This window comes from Salvelinus namaycush, unplaced genomic scaffold (assembly GCF_016432855.1).
Source record: "Salvelinus namaycush isolate Seneca unplaced genomic scaffold, SaNama_1.0 Scaffold257, whole genome shotgun sequence".
Lineage (NCBI taxonomy): Eukaryota > Metazoa > Chordata > Actinopteri > Salmoniformes > Salmonidae > Salvelinus > Salvelinus namaycush.
In genome coordinates, this window is record NW_024059419.1 from 229,753 (window position 1) to 243,334 (window position 13,582).

General features: G+C 43.9%; 1 protein-coding gene across 2 annotated transcripts in view; it reads right to left on the reverse strand.

Moving 5' to 3' along the window:
- LOC120039151 (ADP-ribosylation factor GTPase-activating protein 2-like) overlaps nucleotides 1–12,740 on the reverse strand; it is a 32,194-nt gene extending 19,454 nt beyond the window's left edge. The window contains exons 1-10 of one of the 2 annotated variants that reach the window (XM_038984676.1): nucleotides 12,630–12,740; nucleotides 9,468–9,586; nucleotides 9,174–9,246; nucleotides 8,919–9,050; nucleotides 7,213–7,296; nucleotides 6,984–7,089; nucleotides 6,805–6,867; nucleotides 1,090–1,142; nucleotides 637–773; nucleotides 66–197 (exon numbers count right to left, since the gene is read on the reverse strand). In XM_038984676.1, coding sequence (XP_038840604.1) covers nucleotides 66–197; nucleotides 637–773; nucleotides 1,090–1,142; nucleotides 6,805–6,867; nucleotides 6,984–7,089; nucleotides 7,213–7,296; nucleotides 8,919–9,050; nucleotides 9,174–9,246; nucleotides 9,468–9,586; nucleotides 12,630–12,701 — 971 coding nt within the window. In that variant the 5' untranslated portion in view covers nucleotides 12,702–12,740. The remainder of the gene's footprint in view (nucleotides 1–65; nucleotides 198–636; nucleotides 774–1,089; nucleotides 1,143–6,804; nucleotides 6,868–6,983; nucleotides 7,090–7,212; nucleotides 7,297–8,918; nucleotides 9,051–9,173; nucleotides 9,247–9,467; nucleotides 9,587–12,629) is intronic. The other variant, XM_038984677.1, reaches the window with a different exon arrangement.
- Between the last annotated feature and the right edge of the window lie 842 nt (nucleotides 12,741–13,582).

Genomic DNA, 13,582 nt, shown 5'->3' on the forward strand with positions numbered 1-13,582 from the left:
TTATTCCATGAGAGAAACATTACTGTTGTTTGAGAACATGGTTTGAACACTGATAACGTGATTACCTGCGGTTGCCGAAGCCCATGCCCAGTCTCTCAGCCTGCTCTCTCTTCTTACCCTCCATGTTCTGCATCTTCTTGTTGTCCATCTTCCTGTCAATCTCCAGCTCCTTGTAGGCCAGGCGCATGGAGGCCACACTGCAAAAAGAGACACATTTGTCAATTGTTCTACATTCATTTGCAATAATTTTGCCCGCTTGGAATTTGAGGAAACTCTCCTCCCGACCATGTCGTTCTCCTCATAAAATGATTACCAACATTACCCTCCGTGTGTAAAATGTATGAAGACATTTTGTCCCCCCCACGGTTATGGTCCATAATTGTCGGTTACACGATAATAGGATTATTGTGCCAGCGGATGTCACTACTTGCTGTCCTCAAGGATCCCCTCTATTCACTTCCTGTACGCAGAAGTAGGCTCCATATTTCGCAGCATGATATATACAACCACTGAACAGTCTGACCATGAGAAGACAGCAAATATTAATTTAGTGTCAACACTAAAACAGCAGTAAGAGCAGAATGTGGGGCGGAGGTGTTTCCATGCTCTCTGACTGTCAAACTGTGGTTCACTCACATGGACTCCTCTGCCTGTTTCTTAGCATCAGCTGCTTGCTCCTCTCTCAGCTTCTCAGCTACCTGGGCCTGTTTCTCCACCTCCGAGAAGCTCTTACTGCTCACCTTCTGGGCCCCCAGGCCCTTCTTAGCACCCAGCTGGAGGGAGAGGAGCACAGAGGAGATGGTTACACACAGCTGGGGACAGAGGAAATGACTGCCCCCCAGTGGACAAGTGGTTGTATTACATTCATGGTTTGATCAACGCACTCTTGATTCATTAGCCAGGTTTGGTGGTTCTGATTTGGGACATTTGTTTTTCTGGTCACCGTGACTTACCCAGGAACAACACCGAGCCCTAACTACATGCCATATCTTGGGCTCCACGTGTTTCCTAGTCAGGTCAAGTGACCAGCCTAAACCCTGCTCCTCACGTGGAGCCCCCTGTCTGAGTGCTGAAGGGGGTGTAACTTACCCCTTTCTTAGTAGTGCTGGGCTTCTTTTTCCCAATGATGGATTGCTTCACATCTGTAACACAAAGCTCATCATTAGAACACTGGTGGACAGCGACAGGCCAGGGACTCCCGAGTTGTAATCGCTCTGCAGAACTTTGAAAAAGGAATGCAAGTTGCACACACACCAATGTTAACCCCTACAAATGCATAGGCGTGCCCCCATACATGTGAATGCACAAACCGTTGTACGTTTCCCCCTCTGTTAAACAGGTGCAAACATTCAGTATCCTTAGCAGACGCTACGCAAAGAACTTGTCAACACACTCAGATGAGAAATAGCATTCCAACAGTCCTTTTATCCAGTCAGAGCAGTTTCAAGACATGTGCTACAGTCAGCAGTGTTATATCACTGCAGCTGAAGGACAGCACCATTGTCATACACCTGACAGAAATAGGTTCATTTGTTTACGTTATTCTAAAGTTACGGGACAGACAGTTCCTATAATAAGTATTCCCCCCATTGGACTTTCACATTTTGATACGAAGTAGAACTGAAATGATAAGCACCAAATCATTGATCCGTACCAAATACTCCATGTCAAACTGAAAATAAAATTATATAAAATGTTCACAAATTAAGAAAAATGTATAACTCAAATATCTTGATTGTTGAGCAGAAAACATTTGTGTAGCAAATCACACAATAAGTTGCATGGCCTCAGTGTGTGAAATAATAGTGGTCAACGTGATTTGAATGACCCTTTCTTGGTACCCCAAACATACAACCTCTGTAAGGTCAGACACATTTCAGTTGAATACATTCAGTTGTACAACTGACTAGGTATCCCCCTTTCCCTCAGTGAAGTAGTGCATTTCAAGCAGAGATTCAACCAACGGGAGCTTTTCAAATGCCTCATAAAGAAGGGCAGCGATTGGTAGATGGGTAAAAAAAAAGAAGCAGGCACTGAATATCCCTTTAAGCTTGATCAAGTTATTACAAAGATACAGACGTCCTTTCTAACTGAGCTGCCGGACGGGAAGGGAACCGTGCAGTGATGTCATCATGAGTACTACTGTGACTTTAAAACAGCTTCAGGGTTTAACGGCTGTGATGGGACAAAACTAAGGATGGCTCAACCACATTGTAGTCACTCCACAATACTGATCTACTAAGGATGGCTCAACCACATTGTAGTCACTCCACAATACTGATCTACTAAGGATGGCTCAACCACATTGTAGTCAATCCACAATACTGATCTACTAAGGATGGCTCAACCACATTGTAGTCACTCCACAATACTGATCTACTAAGGATGGCTCAACCACATTGTAGTCACTCCACAATACTGATCTACTAAGGATGGCTCAACCACATTGTAGTCACTCCACAATACTGATCTACTGAGGATGGCTCAACCACATTGTAGTCACTCCACAATACTGATCTACTAAGGATGGCTCAACCACATTGTAGTCACTCCACAATACTGATCTACTAAGGATGGCTCAACCACATTGTAGTCACTCCACAATACTGATCTACTAAGGATGGCTCAACCACATTGTAGTCACTCCACAATACTGATCTACTAAGGATGGCTCAACCACATTGTAGTCACTCCACAATACTGATCTACTAAGGATGGCTCAACCACATTGTAGTCACTCCACAATACTGATCTACTAAGGATGGCTCAACCACATTGTAGTTACTCCCCAATACTGATCTACTGAGGATGGCTCAACCACATTGTAGTCACTCCACAATACTGATCTACTAAGGATGGCTCAACCACATTGTAGTCACTCCACAATACTGATCTACTAAGGATGGCTCAACCACATTGTAGTCACTCCACAATACTGATCTACTAAGGATGGCTCAACCACATTGTAGTCACTCCACAATACTGATCTACTAAGGATGGCTCAACCACATTGTAGTCACTCCACAATACTGATCTACTGAGGATGGCTCAACCACATTGTAGTTACTCCCCAATACTGATCTACTGAGGATGGCTCAACCACATTGTAGTCACTCCACAATACTGATCTACTAAGGATGGCTCAACCACATTGTAGTCACTCCACAATACTGATCTACTAAGGATGGCTCAACCACATTGTAGTCACTCCACAATACTGATCTACTAAGGATGGCTCAACCACATTGTAGTCACTCCACAATACTGATCTACTAAGGATGGCTCAACCACATTGTAGTCACTCCACAATACTGATCTACTAAGGATGGCTCAACCACATTGTAGTCACTCCACAATACTGATCTACTAAGGATGGCTCAACCACATTGTAGTCACTCCACAATACTGATCTACTAAGGATGGCTCAACCACATTGTAGTCACTCCACAATACTGATCTACTAAGGATGGCTCAACCACATTGTAGTCACTCCACAATACTGATCTACTAAGGATGGCTCAACCACATTGTAGTCACTCCACAATACTGATCTACTAAGGATGGCTCAACCACATTGTAGTCACTCCACAATACTGATCTACTGAGGATGGCTCAACCACATTGTAGTCACTCCACAATACTGATCTACTGAGGATGGCTCAACCACATTGTAGTCACTCCACAATACTGATCTACTAAGGATGGCTCAACCACATTGTAGTCACTCCACAATACTGATCTACTAAGGATGGCTCAACCACATTGTAGTCACTCCACAATACTGATCTACTAAGGATGGCTCAACCACATTGTAGTCACTCCACAATACTGATCTACTAAGGATGGCTCAACCACATTGTAGTCACTCCACAATACTGATCTACTAAGGATGGCTCAACCACATTGTAGTCACTCCACAATACTGATCTACTAAGGATGGCTCAACCACATTGTAGTCACTCCACAATACTGATCTACTGATGGCTCAACCACATTGTAGTCACTCCCCAATACTGATCTACTAAGGATGGCTCAACCACATTGTAGTCACTCCACAATACTGATCTACTGAGGATGGCTCAACCACATTGTAGTCACTCCACAATACTGATCTACTAAGGATGGCTCAACCACATTGTAGTCACTCCACAATACCGATCTACTAAGGATGGCTCAACCACATTGTAGTCACTCCACAATACTGATCTACTAAGGATGGCTCAACCACATTGTAGTCACTCCACAATACTGATCTACTAAGGATGGCTCAACCACATTGTAGTCACTCCACAATACTGATCTACTAAGGATGGCTCAACCACATTGTAGTCACTCCACAATACTGATCTACTAAGGATGGCTCAACCACATTGTAGTCACTCCACAATACTGATCTACTAAGGATGGCTCAACCACATTGTAGTCACTCCACAATACTGATCTACTAAGGATGGCTCAACCACATTGTAGTCACTCCACAATACTGATCTACTAAGGATGGCTCAACCACATTGTAGTCACTCCCCAATACTGATCTACTAAGGATGGCTCAACCACATTGTAGTCACTCCACAATACTGATCTACTGAGGATGGCTCAACCACATTGTAGTCACTCCACAATACTGATCTACTAAGGATGGCTCAAACATTGTAGTCACTCCACAATACTGATCTACTAAGGATGGCTCAACCACATTGTAGTCACTCCACAATACTGATCTAAATGACAGTCAAAAGAAGGAAGTCTGTACAGAATTTTATCCCTCACTTTGACATGAGACTATTTTGTGTAGATCAGTGATGTATTTAAATGTTTTTTTTTTTTCATTTTAATCCCAATTTGTAACACAATACAACATGAAGTCCAACGGGAGTGAAAACTTATGAATGACACTGAGTCTGCTAGGTCTGTGACCGAGGCTACGTGTTGAATGAAAGACACTGAGTCTGCTAGGTCTGTGACCGAGGCTACATGTTGAATGATAGGCACTGAGTCTGCTAGGTCTGTGACCGAGGCTACGTGTTGAATGAAAGACACTGAGTCTGCTAGGTCTGTGACCGAGGCTACGTGTTGAATGAAAGACACTGAGTCTGCTAGGTCTGTGACCGAGGCTACATGTTGAATGATAGGCACTGAGTCTGCTAGGTCTGTGACCGAGGCTACGTGTTGAATGAAAGACACTGAGTCTGCTAGGTCTGTGACCGAGGCTACGTGTTGAATGAAAGACACTGAGTCTGCTAGGTCTGTGACCGAGGCTACATGTTGAATGAAAGACACTGAGTCTGCTAGGTCTGTGACCGAGGCTACATGTTGAATGAAAGACACTGAGTCTGCTAGGTCTGTGACCGAGGCTACGTGTTGAATGAAAGACACTGAGTCTGCTAGGTCTGTGACCGAGGCTACATGTTGAATGAAAGACACTGAGTCTGCTAGGTCTGTGACCGAGGCTACATGTTGAATGAAAGACACTGAGTCTGCTAGGTCTGTGACCGAGGCTACATGTTGAATGATAGGCACTGAGTCTGCTAGGTCTGTGACCGAGGCTACGTGTTGAATGAAAGACACTGAGTCTGCTAGGTCTGTGACCGAGGCTACGTGTTGAATGAAAGACACTGAGTCTGCTAGGTCTGTGACCGAGGCTACATGTTGAATGAAAGACACTGAGTCTGCTAGGTCTGTGACCGAGGCTACATGTTGAATGAAAGGCACTGAGTCTGCTAGGTCTGTGACCGAGGCTACATGTTGAATGAAAGACACTGAGTCTGCTAGGTCTGTGACCGAGGCTACGTGTTGAATGAAAGGCACTGAGTCTGCTAGGTCTGTGACCGAGGCTACATGTTGAATGATAGGCACTGAGTCTGCTAGGTCTGTGACCGAGGCTACATGTTGAATGAAAGGCACTGAGTCTGCTAGGTCTGTGACCGAGGCTACGTGTTGAATGAAAGGCACCGAGTCTGCTAGGTCTGTGACCGAGGCTACGTGTTGAATGAAAGGCACTGAGTCTGCTAGGTCTGTGACCGAGGCTACATGTTGAATGAAAGGCACTGAGTCTGCTAGGTCTGTGACCGAGGCTACATGTTGAATGAAAGACACTGAGTCTGCTAGGTCTGTGACCGAGGCTACGTGTTGAATGAAAGGCACCGAGTCTGCTAGGTCTGTGACCGAGGCTATGTGTTGAATAGGGGTTGTCTGACTGTTGTATTAATGTTAGGAGACTGGAAGAAGGAAGAAAGCCTTGGCAGTCACACATTTTACTTAGAGCTGGGAGGGAGGGGCTTAAGCTTGCGTGTCACAATCAGGTGAGGTGTCAGTCAAGCACAGAACCAACCATGCTTCCTGAAAATCTGGCCAGCCAATGGGCTAACGGCAGCTTTTAAAAAGGCGTTCCAATCACCTTTGGGTAGCTGTGGTTGATCTGACGACAAACGCATGGAGTCCTCTACGGACAAAGCAGACACAGGTGTTACTGAGGGCTCCATGGTCATATGGACAACCTCCAGTGACTGTATTACAGGGTGGGCTATGTATGGGAGGGCTAGGGACAATTTGGTGCCTGGTCCAAATGTCTAAATAAGGGGGGGGGGGGGGGGGGGGTCTCCAATTCTGGGAAGAGCCAACAAGAGCAGCCTTGCCAGAATATCAGGGGGGGGGGTTACTGTGGATGTTGAGGTCTGGAAATGGCTGTGACCATCACCTATTCTGTGTTTTTAAGGTCAGCAAAGATCCTTGAGAGGTGAGGGGAGGAGCTGTTGTCATGTGAAAGGAGGCAGAGGAGGAACAGGATGTTGGCTGATGACTTACCTATAGCGACTTTGGGAGACTGCTCAGTGCTCAGTCCCTCAATGCTTGGTCCTTCCTCCAGCTCTGAGAATGTCAAATACAATCACAGATCAACTGTCTAATTCAACCTCAGAAACATATGGGAAAGCTCCAGACGAAAGGATAGGAGAGGGGGGACTGTGTGTGTGTGTGAGACTCACGAGTGCTGGCGGTGTGGGGGGCTTTGGGTGTGTCCTCCAATAGTTGAGTGAGGGTTCCATTGTGTTCTGTCAGGGAAGGAGCTGTCACGTCCCAGCTGTTTGAAGGCTGCAAATACACCAATTCAGTCACATTAAATAACACAACACGTACACACAGAACCAACACTACTGCACACACAGAAAACACTTGTGTGATTGGTGTGATTTGAACAATAGCCCTCAGGCCTACCTGAGTATGCTCAGCAAAGAAGTCTGTCTGTCTCTTCTCTGGGGCTGCAGGCTGGCTGCTCACACTGGATGGGTCAATCCACAGCTGAAAGAGAAAGAGGAAGGGTTTACGGACGCCATTCACAAAGCCAACTGACATTTACTCCTGAGGTGCTGACCTGCTGCACCCTCGACAACCACTGTGATTATTATTTGACCCTGCTGGTCAAATATGAACGTCTTAACATCTTGAAGAACAATCTGGCCTTAATGGTCATGTACTCTTATAATCTCCACCCGGCACAGCCATAAGAGGACTGGCCTCCCCCCAGAGCCTGGTTCCTCTCTAAGTTTCTTCCTAGGTTCCTGCCTTTCTAGGGAGTTTGTCCTAGCCACTGTGCTTCTATATCTGCATTGCTTGCTGTTTGGGGTTTTAGACTGGGTGTCTGAAGAAGCTCCTTGTGACATCAGCTTCTGTAAGGGCTTTATAAATACATGTGATTTAGATGGCCCAGAGCCAAATCAACCCTGGCCTCCATAGATATAGACATCATAAGTCTATACCCACTAGATTTGGGAAAGGAATATGTTGGTCATAGGGACCGTATTGATTTCCCATTTTAAATATAGCTCAGCTCTATCACACCTGCTTAAACCGTTTGGCCCAAACTGAAGACCATAGTTGATGATTTGAAACTAGTGAGTTAAAATATGAAACACCTCTACACACTCACAGCACATTCAAATCTGAGTTGGTATTTGCAAAAGCCTTGTGAGGACCTGGAAGTGCATCTGCATGCAGCTGCACCAATGAGAACAGATATGGTGTTTGTGAGTAATTATGTATCGTGTGATCTATCCACAAGACATTAATTAATGCTGCTGGTGACATCACACGTGGAGTTTGCCCACTCGCTGGTGACTCAACAGGCCAATGTGTAGCTGATATGGGTGGCTGTGAGAGGGACGAGAGAGGGGGAGTTCGTTGCCTTCTCAGTGGAGGAATAATATCACAGTAGGAATATATAGACCTATATAGATAACCATAAGACATAATATATAGATCTATATAGATAACCATAAGACATAATAATAATATATAGATCTATATTGTTAACCATAAGACATAATAATAATATATAGACCTATATAGATAACCATAAGACATAATAATATATAGATCTATATAGATAACCATAAGACATAATAATATATAGATCTATATAGATAACCATAAGACATAATAATATATAGATAACCATAAGACATAATAATAATATATAGATCTATATAGATAACCATAAGACATAATATATAGACCTATATAGATAACCATAAGACATAATAATAATATATAGATCTATATTGATAACCATAAGACATAATAATAATATATAGATCTATATAGATAACCATAAGACATAATAATATATAGATCTATATAGATAACCATAAGACATAATAATATATAGATCTATATAGATAACCATAATTTATAATAATAATATCAGTAGGAATTTAAACAACTCAATAAACATGGTGTAATTCCAAAAGCTCAATGTTCAGTGTGGTATAGTGGTTACAACCACAACTTGGGAGTAGGGATATATCACCGTGAGCCTCGTTTAAAAAGCTGGGTTAAGGGCGAGTTGTTACATGCATACATGCTACATAAAGGTATGGTACGTTTGGGTGACCGTTGAAGCTGCGCTCACAGCCCACACTCACGTCAGACCCATATTTAGACAGCGCCGTGTTGGCTTGCTGTCGGATCTTCTCTCGGTACATCTGTGCCGCGCGGCTGTTGTACTTGGCGGTCGTGTCATTGGTGGAGCAGCCATGCTGGCGGAAGAAGGCCGTCTTCACCAGGAGGACACAGACAAGAGGGGGAGAGAGAGTCAGAGCCACAGCAGGTCCTGTTTAAAGTGGTGTGTTGTTCCAACGTCTATATATATATAGTGGAATGTTATGGTGTTGACGTACCGCGTTGCCGTTTCCTCCGACCTGCATACATCTCAGCTGAAACCAGCTCCAGTTGGAGTCCAGCTCAGTGGATCTGAGATGAACAACAAAACAACATGGGGATTGTATCAAATGTTCTCCTTGACAGTGTATGACAGTAAAACTTGTGATTGTCGCGTCATGACGTGTGTGTTTGTGTGTGTGTGTGTGTGTGTGTGTGTGTGTGTGTGTGTGTGTGTGTGTGTGTGTGTGTGTGTGTGTGTGTGTGTGTGTGTGTGTGTGTGTGTGTGTGAGAGAGAGAGACAGACAGGCTACCTGATAAAGCTGAGGTGCACTCCTAGAGAGCGATGAATGCCAGAGCAGTCGATGCACAGAAACACTCCATATGGTATACTGGCCCAGCTGGGGTTCTTGGCAGCACAGTCAAAGCACGCCTTGCACAGAAACACACACACACAATACACTGCCTAGTTAGCTAGCTACATACCTACAGCAGACATGTCTGGATGTGGTCTTAAACAGGGAAGAGAACAAGCTGCGTAGTTACAGACATGGGACACATGGGATACATTAACCATAAAGCCCTGTTCATTGTCAATGACTAAACTCAAGGGTTATTTCCACTAGATCTCAGGTTCTACATATGATCGCAGCCTCAAGGATTAGATGTCCAATAGCTTTCTTGCTTTTTAAACTTGGCTATCACTGAACGCATAGCTAACATAAAAATGGCCGTGAGTTCATCTCAATAAGTAGTTATTTCTACCGCTGGGGAAGACCGACTGATAGTGCTCCATCATATTTAAATCAACTGTTTTAATTAAGGAAGATTACACAGAAAATGAAGATATTTTAGACTATTGAGATGCAACCAATCAGAGGAAGAGGCGACGCGAGAGGGGAAACTGCTAAAAAAAATCTGTCTCCTCCATCAGGTGGCAATTTTCAACATAAAACTTGCCCACCAAGCGAGGCGTTGAGAGTGTCGAAGGTCAATGAGAGAGTTGAATTTGGTCAACAAAAAATGTAATGGCTTATTTGCTACATGAGCCTTAATTGATCTAAGACGTTTTGTAATGCTTAAGTTGCTATGAGTGTACTGATATAAGTAGGACGTGACATCTGGCAACTTTGAGTAAAAAAACACTTTATATCAGAGTTGTGCCTGGTTTAGTGCTATCCAGTACCCTTGAGACATCCCTAGCCTAAACCCTAACTTAACCTTTTTTAATGTCAACTTCAATGAAATAACGTCAGAGTTGGGACGTCCCAATGATCCCACATAGCAAGGACCATCATGCCTGTTGTTCACACGCGTATCTGCCCTCTCTCATTGGCTAGAATGGTCCCACCTGATCGCACCTCCTCACGACTGTATTTCCATTGATAGAGCGACTACTCGACCATCTGGTCAACATAATGCAGCGTTTCCCAAACTAGGGGTTCCTTGATTTGAAAAATGGGGTCACGAGAGAAACATCAACAAAATCACGCTTCACTCATAGAACCAGGGTAATGTCTGTAACCTCTGGTAGCCGCTATATGTGAGTTGTAATAATCAATAATGGCAAGTTGAATGCCTGCTTCCTGGACTTAAAGAAGATTCGCCATATCAACGTCTCCTGTAAGGTCCAATTCTGGTCCAGTCGACCCCTATCCCAAGAATGTACTCTTAAGGAGTGTAGGCAAGCCTACCGTTAGTCCTTAAGGTCCAATAAGTGACCTTATATACGGAACAAAAATACGATTTTACTGAGTTACCGTTCATATAAGTAAATCAGTCAATTTAAATAAATTCATTAGGCCCTAATCAATGTATTTCACGACTGGGCAGGGGTGCCGCCATGGGAGGGCATAGGCCAACCAATTTGGCAGCCAGGCCCAACCAATCAGAATTAGTTGTTCCAACCCAAAAGGGCTTTATTACAGACAGAAATACTCCTCAGCACCGCCACCCCTCCCCTCGCAGGTGAAGAAGCCAGATGTGGAGGTCCTGGGCTGGCATGGTTACAGGTGGTCTGCAGTTGAGGCCGGTTGGACATACTGACAAATTCTATAAAATGACTTTGGAGGCGGATTATGGTAGAGAAATGAACATTCAATTCTCTGGCAACAGCTCTGATGTTCATTCCTGCAGTCAGCATGGCAATTACACACTCCCTCAAAACATGAGACATATGTGGCATTGTGTTGTGTGCCAAAACTGCTCATTTTAAAGTGGCCTTTTGTTGTCCTAAGCACAAGATGCACCTGTGCAATAGTCATGCTGTTGAATCAGCTTCTTGATATGCCACACCTGTCAGGTTGATGGGTTATCTTGGCGAAGGAGAAATGATCACCAATAGGGATGTAAACAAATTTGTGCCAAAAAAAAAATAGAAAACCTTTATGTGTACATGGAAAATGTCCGATTTTTTCCCCCGCTCATGAATCATGGGACCAACACTTTACATGTTGCGTTCATATTTTTGTTCATTGTAGGTTATTTTCAGAGGTAAACTGGCTTTGGCAGCCAGAACAGCAAAATACTCCATCTAAACGGGAATTGATTCTCAATTGCGATACGGTTCTAGGAACATAATGCCCTTAAGTTCATATCACATCTGCAAAATATACACACACCCCGTTTTAACCGGCTTCACAGTTGCTGCCGAGAGTATTTTTCGGTTACAACACGTTTCTGGCGGCCTTCTAACATTACACACTAATTGTGTTAGATTGCTAAATAGCACAGGTGGTCGCCTCAGTCTTCCGTCAACACGCGCTGTAACATGGAGATATGGCCGTGTGGGGAGACGAATAGAATAGGTGTGTAGTACTTTACCTGTTTGAAAAATATTTCTCGCTGATATGAAAGATAGGTGTCTTATTTCCAAAACCGTAGCGCAAGTGATGCGTGTTCAAGTTCATACAGAGCGTCCGGGCTCTTAAAGTTCCACTGGGAAGAAGACAACATCAGTCGCAAAAGGTCATTCTCGGCTATGGATGAGGCAACGTTAGTCGACCCCGGGAATTTAGCTTGGCACGTTAAGCTAGGCAACTTTGCATTTTGGTAATAGCTAATTAGCTGAACATCTGGATTGAAAGCAAAATAACCGAATGGCTAGCTAGCTAACGTTTGCTAGGAGTCCAATTACGTTGGCTTTGGTGCTAACGTTAGACAATCTTTCAGACATTGGCCCCGGCCCTACTCGTTCTGGCTCAAATAAACAAGTCACCAGACTGGTTAACTAGGTTAGAAAAGCAGGGCACGTTAACGATACATAGCATAGTATACGTGGCCGATTTAGATAAGCAAAGTTAGCCGCTCTGCTAGCCTAGTGAGCTAACGTCAGCTTCTTGCTGGCCGTCGTAAGGCCCAGGCAGAGACCAGCTTGCTACCGTAGACGGATGGACGTCATTTTTCTGGTCTACGTTCCATCTCCAATAACGGATCAATAAATTCGTGAATAGACAGTAAGCACTTATTCGTGTTACCTTGTTAGTTGGAATAGACCGTAGTCTTTTAAAAATGGTCAGAATTTCTGTCTTGTTCGGCTCCGCAGCCATCTTGCTACCTTTCTAGAGGTACGGGTGCCAGTGGGGATAAAAAATGCTGGGTTGTTCGCGAAGTTCGATCAGAGGTGATGCTGCGTTCATGTGCCCCTCGTAAAGTCGGAAACAAACAGTTTTGTAAGAGCTTTGATTGTTGAAACTTTTTTGTATGCCTATTTGTCTGGCAGCAGTTCTACACACTGGCGACGCATTTTGGCCAGTTTGGTGTACTCTAAAAAGAAAAGGTTCCTGGACTATCCTTAGGGGTTCTTCAAATTGAAACTGTAGGGGAATCCCTTTAAGTTATTTGAATAACCCCTTTAATGGATTTAAAAAATATATGTTTTTATTTAATTAGGCAAGTCAGTTAAGAACAATTCTTATTTACAATGACGGCCTACCCCATCCAAACCCTAACCCAGACGCCGCTGGGCCAATTGTGCGCCGCCCTATGGGACTCCAAATCATGGCCAGTTGTGATACAGCCTGGAATTGAACAGTGCCTTAGATGCAGTGCCTTAGACCGCTGTGCCCCTCGGGAGCCCCCCAAAGAACCTTTTGGGGTTAATTATTAACTACACCCCCCCCCCCTGTTATTATTAATAATAGAATGCATAACAACAATAACAATATTTTAGTTGTCAGTGTTTATTATGATTTTAGTGGCAAAGCAGAATAAATAAAAAAATCTAAATATGAGGTAAACTCCCAGCAGAGCCAAGTCCAATGGCGTGTTGATGTTCACGTGTTGATGTTCTCCGTATCCATAGCCAGAATGATTTTGCAGTACATGGTGATTGAACAGGTTTCCTGTTATATCCCAAAAAGAGTAATTATACAGATGATTAAAAAAAAAAACATCCACACGACACTATTCATACCTTGATTTTTGTGGT